Source organism: Chroicocephalus ridibundus, chromosome 7, assembly GCF_963924245.1.
Source record: "Chroicocephalus ridibundus chromosome 7, bChrRid1.1, whole genome shotgun sequence".
NCBI classification, from domain to species: Eukaryota; Metazoa; Chordata; class Aves; order Charadriiformes; family Laridae; genus Chroicocephalus; species Chroicocephalus ridibundus.
This window is the reverse complement of record NC_086290.1, coordinates 22,185,291-22,197,881: the sequence shown is the minus strand read 5'-3', so window position 1 is coordinate 22,197,881 and position 12,591 is coordinate 22,185,291. Positions and strand designations below refer to the sequence as shown.

Below are 12,591 nucleotides of genomic sequence, written 5' to 3'. Positions count from 1 at the left end.
CACAGTTTTAATGGTCTGGGATTTTGCAGTCTTTTTTAAGATGTTGCTCTCAAAAAGTAAACACTTTATCTGTTTATCTTTTCAGAGCTGAGGACCTGCCACCCAGGTTATTTCCAATGTGATAGCGGACACTGTGTTGCGGAGCGCTTCAGATGTGATGGAAATGCAGACTGCCTTGATTTCTCTGATGAAGCAACTTGTCGTGAGTTTCAAGTTTTGCAATTGGTGCTCGTTGAGCTCACTTTCAGAAAAATTTGCACTTTTCTCTCTCTTTAAGTGAGATGACTCCTTAGAGGTACAGAATTCTGCAACACTCAGTGATGTCAGTAAAAATTCAGGATAAGTATAATATTTTGAATCAGCTTTTTAATATAATAATGGGTTGCCATCTCTTACACTGATTGCAAGCACATTCCTAATGCTAGGAAATTAATGCATTTACAAGGTCCAACAGAAGATACACCTGACAGAATTAAAATTTTTGGCTATCCGATGGATGCTGCAAGATCCACTGTTTCAGTTGTACTGTATTCTAACAAGGTTCTGTAATAGGATTGATTTTTATAATGCTCAAAGGTGTGTGTAGTTTCCTAAAGTACCAGTGAAGTCAAGGAAGTAAAATAATTCTCTGTGTGCCTTCCATATGTTGATCTACTGTGAAAAAATGTCTGTACACTGTAGCTTGTATGGAGCTACAGCTCCGGTTGTTTACTCGGGAAGTATTGTTCCCAGTAGGAATGAAAACATCACCTCCGTGCTCTGTCTGTGCTGACTGACTTTGGCTTTTTAGGTGATATTGAAGTGTTGGTTCTGACTTACATATTCAAATTATTTTAGGCTTCAGTACTCAGGAGAATTCCCTTCTCTTCGTATCAGTATCAGGGAAGTTCTATACATCTTCCCGTGTACTTAATTCTAACACCTGTGCTTTAAGAAAGGGCCTTTGCACAGCAAAAGCTTTATTATTCTGATGGTAACCTCATCCTGGAATGTACATCACAACAGTTAATTGTTCAGAACCTGAGTTACACAACATTTGGCTGTTCTTCAAGGGAGGGAAAAGCACATGAGAAGCCATTGAAAAGGCAAGGGTTTATTTATGTAGGTTGGAAGAGTCATATTTTTGGTTTCTCTTTGCTCTAATTCAATTTTTTTCACAGTTTTTACAGAATATGGGTAAGTCATTCACATTTGGTGCCAGTGACATTATTTACCTTTATTACTGAACTAGATTCATCAGTAAGAAATTCAAGTAACATTTGTTAAATTAATGACAGCTTATTTTCAAAAGCTTCTGGGAGTAACTTAAGTTGTTTCACTATTCATTCAAACCTGAATTAATTATATTATAGCTACTAAGAAGTCCTCAGTCCTTGCAGTCCGTTGTTGCTGTAGATCTTTGCAATGCCTGATATTGTATCTCCTACTATGGAGAGAAGAATGTTGAGAAAATAATATAGGGTTGGGCTGAATATTTTTCAGGAAAACTTAAAATTTTAATTGTAAATTAAAATGTCATAATAATTTTCTTTTCTTCAGCAACACGGTACCCTAATGGCACATACTGTCCACCCATGCTGTTTGAATGTAAAAACCATGTCTGTATCCAGCCATACTGGAAATGTGATGGTGATAATGACTGTGGAGATGACTCTGATGAAGAACTCCACCTTTGCTGTAAGAGAGAAAAATTATATTAAAATCAATAATATGCATAATAAAATATCTAATTACGATAGAGCAATTAGAAAATAAATTTTAAGTATTTTCTTTTCACTGGAGATTCTCATAGACTTAATTCAGGAAGAGTGCTGAGAATTTTTCTTCATATGCAAGTTCACTTCATCTTCTTACAGTATGTTTCTCACTCCTTTGCAGATGTTTGTATATGTGATTATAAAAGTAGGGAGAAACATATCAAGAGATAAGGACGCTATTTCACATTCTCAAGTTGGTTATCTAAAATAAAAGTACCAGTTTGCAATTAAAGATTAGTTCAGATAACGTATATTCTCAAAGGTGCTGAGCTTTTAAAGCTATCAGTATAGTCAGGACATCTTTGGAAATATGGTTGAGGAGTCCTGACTTTAGCTCTAAAAATGAAGTGTTGGAGGTGCCACTTAAACAATTTTTGTCAGTTATGCATTGTATAGTCACTTAAATAGCATGTTGGATTTTCAAGCAGTTTACTTCATAAACAAATCTAGAAACTTCAGTGTTACATGTAGTGAGTCGTAGCATGTGCCTTTGGCCAAAGACGATGTACTGTCTTCTGATAAAAAATGTGTAATGGCCTAACATAGCATCACCAAAACGTGAAGAAAATAGTCTTTTGGGTCTGAATGCCTCCTTTCAAAATACAGGAAACATATGCATGTTACCAGATAAAAGTGATTGGGATAATTTGTGACTCAATGGCGTGAAGTATCAAAATGTGACTGACTTGATCTCTGTGGTTTCAGTGGATATTGCATGTGACTCTCCATTCCGTTTCCGATGTGAAAACAATCGCTGTATATATAGTCATGAGCTGTGCAACCAGGAGGATGACTGTGGTGATGGAAGTGATGAGAAAGAGGAACACTGTATGTCTACACAAAATTGAGCAGCCAATTCAGTAATTGTGATGTGCTTAATGTTTAATAATACCGAAGGGCTATAGAAAAGTCAAAATTAAACATAAATTATAAAAACTAGAGCTCAGTATGAAATATTTTGAACTATGATTATTTTATTGGTACTACATATTTGCAGCTCTCCATACAAGAAGCAAATATCAGCAAACATTTGTCTGAAAAGTACAGAGCATGATTTTCAAAATAATTTTTTTTGAGTATTTTATTATGAGAATATTTTCTCGTATGAGAAATTATGTCAACTTATTATGAACTCCACTTAAAACAAGGATGAAGAAAGAGATTGGCTGTATTATAAAATCAGGGTGGGATGGATAGGTGGGACTTTAAAATAGGGAAATGGGTACTTCTGAATTTGTGGCACTGTAATGCACATAGTAACAGTGTTAATATTTTGGCCCAACTGCTGCTGAAGCTCTGTTAATATTCAATAGGTTTTTGCCCTCAGATATCTTATGTAGTTCTCATTGACTATGTTGATTTTTATATTATCAAGTTTAATCATATTTTTGGTTGCTTAACAATATTATTTGCTAGCTTTATTGTGCAATATTCTTAAAGTTAATAGTTTACTAATATCTCAATAATCTCCTGAAGTAGATGTATGAAGTATATCATTAAAGGATATTAACAGATTTGCACTATTAAAAACAACATTCAATCAATGGTTAAGAAGAAGAATTTACCTTCTGTCTTTATAAAATGGAGGGGCTTCTTTCAGTTCATGGGGATGTGACTAGAAGTCAGGAGGCCCCGGTTATAGTTTAGCTTTACTACAGATTTCCAAAGTCTCTAGCTGTTATTTTACTGGATTGCATCAGCTTCCTCATTAGTAATGTGGAATAGTCTTGTGTGTTGGTATTGCGTAGCTGAGACAGTGACAGAGGAGTGTTTCTCTTCTCGACTGTAGGTAGAGAACCAACCCCAAGACCTTGTACAACTGAAGAATTCAAGTGCAGTAATGGAAATTGCATTCCCCTACATTATGTCTGTGACAATTATGATGACTGTGGAGATCATTTTGATGAAATGGGCTGCAGTAAGTAGTAATATCAATAGAATACAAAATTACAGTGCTATTGAAATAAAAATTTCTGAAACTGATAACAATGCATGTTTCTTCTTGGATAACATACTAAGTAGTATTGATTTTTAGTTAGCCTGTGCTAGGGTTACCAAATTAGGCATGAAAGTATCTTCTGTTTTCCTTTTTTGGGGGAAAACCCTATGAAATTCAGCGTTCTAAACAGTCCTTTTTAGACTTAGACTATTTAAGCATCAAAAAAAAAGGGTTTGATCTTGTTTTTCATCTTGTTTTGAAATGGGTTGCATTATGGAGACAAGAACGTCCGGATATTTCAATCATAATTGCACTAAGCCTAACCTACGGAATTACTCATGGGCAAACTCTGAACTGGTATAGGTTGCTCTAGCCCTGTTAAAAACAAAAGCATATTTTGATGCTTCTATTTTCCTGTTTACAGACATGATGACAGAATTCTATAAGGACAACGAGTCCTTGGGCTCAGGGCCCCTCAGATCCTCTACACAACTTTTATTAACTATGCATTATAAATTTACTAGCATCCATTTAGATGCAAAAGCTTTGTCTTGAACTTTGAGTTAAGAGAGAGTATTCTCATGGAATCTGGAAAAGTAAATTCCTAACTCGTTATATCAATATATAGACAGCTGCATAGTGGTAACATGAGCATGTACTAGCAATTCCAATTTGTCAGGCTTTGATGGCTTCAAGTGAAATTGTGCCAAATGATGCGCTGGTGATTTACAATCCAGCATGCTTGCAAAACACAAATAATGCAGAAGACTGTAGTGCAGTCCATTTTGAAGCAGCTGGTTTCTCTGTTCCACATACCATCCCAATGGTCTTCAGGCAATATAACATTACGCAATGACCTGATGAAAATGTAGAAGTATAAAAGGATATGAGACAGTGCAAAACAGACACCCTCTGGCAGTCAGCCTTCTACTGTTTGGAATTAGATGTGAATGCAGATCAGATGGTGACATGTGTAGCCTTCCCAACGTCAAATACCTGTGTAATAAAGAAAATAAATTATTTATGTTTGTGTGTGTACAATGAATGTATGCTTCTATATGTATATGAAATCGAGCTGTTTAAACTTAATTTATTCATCACTGGGAAGTGTATGTATAAAGGAGATAATCAGCTTAATGTAATGTCTTTGCCATACATCTTTGTCTTTTTCTCATGCTCTGTCAATAAATAGATAATATCTTTTTTTTACTTAGATAATACATTTGAGTTTGAAAATACTTTGTGTACGTGTAGAGTATGTCAGAATCAATAGAATTCTATATATACTTTGAGAAGAGTATAATTTTCATTATCTGTTACAGAGTATCTGTTATCCACGACTTGCCCTTTCCATTATAGGCATGTTTTAAAGGGCGGTACATTCTGTGCCATGACCTGTATTGACTTCTGTAGGCTTTAGATTAGGTACGGCATGAGCAAGCTGTCGTCTTCTCTCTAATTTCCAGATATAAATAATGTGGGTCCTGTGTTATGTACGATAGCAATTGAGAACATTTTTTTGTTTAGCTGATGAGAAAGGACTGGGTAAGAAAGAGGTAGGTTGGTAAAGTTAGGAGTTAGAGTCAAGTCTCAGTTTCTGCAGTTTCTGCAGAGTGGTGGTAATGTAGAATGCCACTTCTCTTAAGGGAGGTGAGCTTGGGTGGTTATGGCTCTTATTCTGACCCTGTTCACTTACTTCTAGAGGTTAAACTTCTTAGTTGACAGCTGTCTTGACCAGTGTTTACCATCCTCTTCAAGTTAGTTATGCCTTAGCGAATAGGAATTCGCATTAATTGAGTTTCAGTTAGAAAAAAAGGAAAGAAAAACTAATGTTGTCTACTTCAAAACAGTTTTCAATGATAATAACGATCAAAATTATGACACCTACTCCCCCTTATCACTTTTTTTTGGTTATAATTGTATAATTTACTTTTTTTTTTCCCTTCCACCAGATCCTGGAACAGAGCGAACTTGTGCAGAAAATATCTGTGAACATAACTGTACCAACCTGAATGAAGGAGGCTTTATCTGTTCCTGTCGGCCAGGGTACAAGGCCAGTGAAACTAACCGAAACTCCTGCGATGGTATTTTCAATCTTCTAAACATCTTCTCACTGATAAACGTTCAGTGACCTGTCACTCCATCATTCTAATGTGACTAGCTATTTTTGCATTCTAACAGGATTTTTATACATTTAGCAGATGCTTCCTAAAAAGTTTTGCTGCAGAATCGTATTTTCTAACATGCAGGCTTCATTCAACAAAGAACTGGCTCCACAGTTCAGACTTGGTATAAGCTTTTGGTGGCTGTAGGTATAAGTTTTTTGCTTTACTGTATATAGGTTTTGTCATACCTTTGCGATCTTGAGGACAGAAATTTGCTGTGTTTTTTCTCCTTATTGAAAGAAAACTTATTGATGGTTATACTCCCCTCCTGTTCTGCTCCAGAACAGACCTATTTTGCCATATTTTTTTCCCTGCAGATAAATGCAGATAAAATATGGTGAGGAGTCTACCCAAAGGCCATTGTTCGTAGTCATGCAATATAGTAACTTCACAGTTACTGTTTCAATGTGATTTGATGAAAGCACTTCTGTTTGTTACTCCCAGCTTTTGTGAACAATTTGTGTAGTTTTATTAAACATGATCCAAGGCCACCCCTCCCTTTCCTTCCTGCTGGTACTGTTTCTGAGGACTAGATATCTTTGCTTCAGCATTTCAAGAAGGCTTTGCTCTTGCATCTCCTTGTAGTCATGCCTCATATTTTGTCTTTCCTCAGTGATTTAACACAAAAAGACATGATCAAAAATGTCTCTCTGAAAAGCAATCTCGTAAGCAGGAGCAATGCAGTTACTGGCAATCTGTAGTTAAGACAAGTTAAACAGTAGATGAGTGATGAGGGGCATCTGTTAGCTAACAGAAGCTGATGTTAAACATCACTTACTAGGTCACTGATCTTTTAGAGTATGCGGGGAAGGGACAAACCCCTCACTTCATGGAGTAAAGGTGACCAGCATGTGGAAGAAAGAGATTAAACTCTGGGTGTCTTTTCTCTACTTATGTCTAGACATCAATGAGTGTGAGATCTTTGGAACGTGCACCCAGGACTGCAAGAATTCCAAAGGAAGCTATGAATGTTTCTGTGCAGATGGCTTCAGGTCTGTGGGTGATCAACAAGGGAAACAGTGCGCAGCCAATGGTATGTTAACTGAGAGCAAGATTGATTGCTACCTGTAAAGAGCAAGTGGAGTATAGCAACTTAATGAATATAATCCTCTCTTTTTGGGAAAGGGATAATGAAACCAAACTTTATTCTGTAACATAATATTGTCTGTGTATTCCACCCATTCCATAATCAGGAATAGAAGTGCTCATCTCTGCTTCCAATTGTAAACATTAAAAATAGTATCTTGATTTGGATGCCTGCCTTCCTTTCTCCTGATATTTTCTTCAAACATAAACCTGCTTATCCTGTGGTTGTCATCAGAAGGAAATACATGTTGCCTATTGTTGAAGTTTAGGTTTCCTCAACACAATAACGCATCAGAAGAAAGTTGCATTAAACTGGTACAAATCAAAGGCCGTTTGATGACAGATTGCCATGCAGTGTTCATGGACTGATGCACGCAAACAGAAGGACTTTGGCCAATGTTTAACATCAATCATTAGCTTTTTATCATACCTCGGGGCAGTGACTGCAGTGTGTGACAATCATTGAATAGGTAGAGAAGCTGATTCAGAAAATAGTAATAGAATAGTAATGATAAAGAGCTGAAGAAAATAAAGTGAAAATGCAGCAGTATTATATAAAAGACAGAAACAATATTGTATTTAGAAAACTACTTACACTTTAACAGCTTTAAGAGATATAGGATAGAAATGTGGTGTGCCTAGTCAAATTGTAAAATCTTCAGAACAGAGTGCCTGTGACCAAAAGTGTGTGCTGCTCGAGGTTTTGAAATCTAAAAATTATTTGTAGTATGAGAAATGATACAAGAAAATCAGGTCTCCAGGTTTCCAGTCCAGGGGCCTAATTCACCAAATATTTACAGTTGAGCATGAAACTGGAAATACAAAAGGGCATTTGCACCTGAGTTTCTGCCTGGGTGCCTCTTTATGTGCCTGTGTCAGACATCTAGTTCTTTGAAACCCTTCTTCATAGGCTTTATTCAGGACACATCTAGACACCCAAAGTTTTCAAGGCTAAGTGACAGAAGATAACATGATTGTAGCTGATAACATAATGAAATTTGTTGTGCCTAAAGTTCTGCTTCTATGTATGCCCAGAACTCTACCACTCCTTGTAGTACAAGCTCACAGCACTCATAAATGAGGGCTTACTTTGCCTGTGTCTGCTGCAGGCCTGATCAGTAGGCATTTGCAGAACACACACAGAATATTGGGTCCCCTTTTTCCTGTAATAGCATATATATTAGAAATGCTGTCAATTTCTACACTGAATTTTACGTTAGAGAATAGAGTCACTTGTCTTATTCTCCCATAGTTGGGCATGACTTAGAGGGAAAGGGATTGTGTTCAAATGAACACTTCATAGGAAATTGAGCATTATTAGTTGGAAAAGGCAGTGGTAAATGAGATTTTCCTTTCCCAGGTGAATGCTTGTCATTTCTCATTGTCTCTGTGAAGATGTGATTAATGTAGGAGAACTTACTCTCTGGAAGAAGGCTTAGGATTTAAGTCCATGACTCCCAACTGAACTTTGTCCTTAGCAAAAGGGCTGAACAATTAAATTTTCTTACCACTAAAATCAGCCAGGTGGGACTGATACTCCCTATAGTCAAGTCATTAGAGTATTAAGGCTTAACCCCAAATTAACCTGTAGGTAGGTGAACATTCGTGTGAATATGGAGACATTAGGATTTAAAGACTTTCAGGTAGAGGAACTCAGACAGGTTGGGGTTCAAGGTACCAGGAAAGTATTTGTACTTTTAAAATTGTTTCCCATACTTTGAGGGGGGCAGCTGAACTGCATAGTGTATAGCGGCATTCGGTTTTTCAGATGTGAGGTGGTGATATGCCACCACTGCAATGTTTAAAAATTTTTAAGGAATTATCCCTTAATGATTACTTCTGCACAAAATCTATGATGAAAAGGATAATACTGTCCTCAGCAGTAAGCATTTCCAGAGTTTTTAATGAATTTTGCAAAGCTGAGAAGTTTGACTAGCTCTGAAGCTTTAGAAGTGGTCCTGTGTTCCTTCTGCTTCTTATGCAGACAGAACTTGTGAAATCCCCAGTTTAGTTTTGACCAGAAGTGACTTTCATCTGTTTCTTCTAAATTGAGAAATACATGGAAGTAAAATTTATTATCATTTCCCAGGTAATCCTCCGTTGTTACTGCTGCCAGATAACGTGCGGATTAGAAGATACAATATATCATCAGAACAGTACTCTGACTATATTGATAACCAGGAGCGCATCCAAGCTCTGGATTATGATTGGGACCCTGAAGGAATAGGCCTGAGTGAGTATGTGTAGAACCCTAATACTCAACCATGCAATGGTTGGTTTAAAAAGATGCATTTCTGCAGCATAGGTATTTTATTTATGCTGGAAATCAAAATCAAATTAGATTAACTGGCCATGTCTTGATTGAATGTGTCCCTCCTCTCTACTCATTCTTCAGCATTAGCGTGCTTACTTTTAGTGCTTTAATTTAGTTTAGCTAGGTTTTGTTCTGCTTTTCCTTTTGTTTTGGTGTGAGTTCAGCTGTGGAATTGTGGCTCTCCAGGATTATGCAGTAGTAGAGGATTGCTATAAATGAGCACCTTCCTTTTCTTCTGCCTCTACCAGTCCCCAAACCTGGCTCAAGTCTTGAAAGAACTAATCCTTATACTAAGCAGGATTGGCCAGTAGATCCCTATATTAGCTTATATCTTAGCCCCTTTATCGGCTTCCCTCCTTTTGCCTTTTTCACGGGACCACTGTCCTGGGCTATACTTGCTCCTCAGGGTCATAAGAGTCTAAATTACTCTCAACGTCATGGGCAAAGCCTTCAAAGCTAAGATCTTCTACTCTTGAAAAATGTGACACATACTGATAATCTAGATCAGGATGGTTTTAGATGTGCATCTTACCTATGATGAATGGCTTAAGAATTTACGCAATAACACAATGTAATTTAATTGAACAGACAACTCCGTGTTATTCATAAATAAATGGACCTGGTATCTTCACATAAGAGCCTCAGAAAAATTAGAGTTTTCCAAAAATATGGAAAAACTAGACATTAAAAATTTTCTTTGTCATCTTCTTTGAAGGTATTGTATACTTCAGCATTCTGGGCCAGGGTTCTGAGTTTGGAGCCATCAAACGTGCTTATCTGCCCACATTTGACAGCAGTAGGAACAATCCTACAAAGGAAGTTGACTTGAATCTCAAATACATAGTTAATCCTGATGGGTTAGCTGTTGACTGGGTTGGAAGGTAAGTGCACTGAAAAGCTAGAAAAATGCAGCACATTGAATGTGTCAAGGGTCTGATCAGGCTGTGCAAAATGCTTATGAACTGTCTCTGAAGGTGTCTAGTCTCAAGGTAGTTAAGAAGAATATAGGAAGCTCTGTTTGCCCAGACAGCAGGTTAATAGGTCCAATGCGTGTTGCTGACTGCATGACATATCCTCTGAGGAAACTTCCATTACTCCACAACTGGCAGATCAGTTGTGCATCAGTAAAGTGATAACACACAGCCTTCATGTCAGAAGGATTCTTCTTCAAGGACTCAGGTAAACTCCAGGGAACAAGCTTTCTCTGCTGTTGGAAGGAGACCTCCCCAATCCATAATGGAATTTGTCTTTTATCTTTGCTCCTTTCTTACCAGCCTTGTGCTATATAAACTAATCCCAAAGCACAAGCAGCTCTGAAGTCTGATGAATACATTTGTTTTCTCAAAAAAGAAGTTCATATATTTGTAATGGCGTCTCAGAGTTTTTTTCTCTCTCTTGTTGGCTGTGGATTTTTTTAGGCTAAACCAGCAATTTTTTATCTTAATCCTAGAAATCATGAGATCACTGCCTGATTTGATCACTGCCAGATCATTGCCCTGATTTCTTGAGCAGGATAAAGCCAGTCTGGCTGACTGAAGTGATTCAGTAGCCTGAAAAATTGTGCGAGTCATGATGGAAAAGAAGTGGAAAATTGTATCTTTCCTTCCAGCAGGTTTTGAATACGAGATAGATGTATTAAGGTCTGGGGTAGCCTTCAGCCTTAAGGTTATTTTGCTGTTTGCTTTGTGAACTGCAGGCCACCCGGAAAATAAAATGTCTTTGAGGGAGTGTCTGAGTTTCTATTGACAAATCTGTACGGTCATGAGAACAAGGATAAAGGATCCTGGTGAGGCTAGCATCTTCAGCACTTCAACCAGTGTTACGCTGACTCCAGAACAATGTTGAAATGTATTTTAAAAAAACACATATTTAAGTGTCTGCACATTGTATAAAAACTGATACACGTTTGAGACACATAGTCCTTCTTCCAATCTCCGAAATAGGAATTACAGTATTTTCTTACATTCCCAAGCCAATTATGAGATGATTTATTCCACCAGAAGGCACTGTATGATTAGTGAGTGCATAATAATGAGTATGTTTATTGTCTAAGGTGAAAAAAATAATAAAGCCATGATGATAAAGATAAGCAAAAATTCAAGGAAGAGCAGACTGAGTGCCCTGTTTGTAAGGACTAAAAGCATTTGCGTCTGATGCGGTAACAATTTATTCATTAACATCTCTGTCAGAAGACAAAAGTCTAGAGAGGAGCTGTGGACTAATAAGCTGGATACCCTCAGAGTTGCCATATGAATTACATGGTAGATAAATTTTTATTTGTAATGACCCTCATTGTCTCCTGGAAAACTGAATCTTTAAAGGTGCTTATTAACCACCTGTGGTGCTTGAAAGTAACAATTAAAAGTTCTCAGTAGCCCTTTAATAAAGATTATTTGACAGGGAACAGAAGCAGCTGCAGAAGCTTCGTCAGAGGAGTAAACTAGGGATCCAATAGATCACGTTTGCTAAACTCACCTATATTTAGCCAATGTTCCAGTATGTTCCAGGCTGAAAAAGTTCAGATGTAATCAATGCAGCTTCAATATATTAATTTTGTTTGCGTTTGATATAGCTTTTATTCTTAAAAAGATTTTTTTTATTTCTTTCCCAAGTATAAATTATTCACTTTTGGAATTTTTTGTGTTTTATGTAATTCAGACATCTTTATTGGACTGATGCTGGGACTAATCGCATAGAGGTGGCAAAATTAGATGGACGATACAGAAAATGGCTTATCTTTTCTTTACTGGATCAACCAGCAGCTATTGCTGTCAATCCAAAACGTGGGTAAGTACTACAGGACTTCCCAGAATTATTTTCAATGCTACCAAATACCAAAAAAACATGCAATGATAAACTTTACAGGAAAGTTTAAGGAATGCTTCCTGGAGTTTCCCTTTACTAATATTAAAAAATGTGTGTGCATGAGAAAGTAATTTGAGATTTCAGATGGGTGCTTGTGTTGGTGACACCACCAGGTAAATCCAATTAAAACTCCTTTCTATAACATCGTATGCCCATGGAATTTCTCTGTTACTACTGAAATAGGGGAATTGATGGGAATTTCTCTTCACCAGCTCCAAGCAATACAGACATAGTCTCCTTCACAGTGAAAAGAAATATAAATGCACTGGTACATTCAACAGCTGTTCTTGCTACATCTTGTATTGCATGATGGATCACCAGATATCACGATATGTGCTTCTCCCAGCTGGAGTAAAGCAGCACAGCTCCCTGAAGTCACCTGGGCTCTCCAGCTTTATTGTGACTGATGGATGTTCAGTGTTCACAGTCATTTTTCTTTCACTGAGAATAAGAAACTGTCATTAA

The 12,591-nt window shown here is 37.1% G+C and overlaps 1 protein-coding gene across 3 annotated transcripts in view; it reads left to right on the top strand.

Moving 5' to 3' along the window:
• Positions 1 to 12,591, top strand: part of LRP2 (LDL receptor related protein 2) — a 129,905-nt gene that overhangs the window by 103,516 nt on the left and 13,798 nt on the right. For all 3 annotated transcript variants that reach the window (XM_063340640.1, XM_063340641.1, XM_063340638.1), the window contains exons 60-68: positions 86 to 202; positions 1,540 to 1,677; positions 2,463 to 2,585; positions 3,547 to 3,675; positions 5,649 to 5,780; positions 6,763 to 6,894; positions 9,037 to 9,180; positions 9,977 to 10,142; positions 11,920 to 12,048. In XM_063340640.1, the coding sequence (XP_063196710.1) occupies positions 86 to 202; positions 1,540 to 1,677; positions 2,463 to 2,585; positions 3,547 to 3,675; positions 5,649 to 5,780; positions 6,763 to 6,894; positions 9,037 to 9,180; positions 9,977 to 10,142; positions 11,920 to 12,048 (1,210 nt within the window). The remainder of the gene's footprint in view (positions 1 to 85; positions 203 to 1,539; positions 1,678 to 2,462; positions 2,586 to 3,546; positions 3,676 to 5,648; positions 5,781 to 6,762; positions 6,895 to 9,036; positions 9,181 to 9,976; positions 10,143 to 11,919; positions 12,049 to 12,591) is intronic.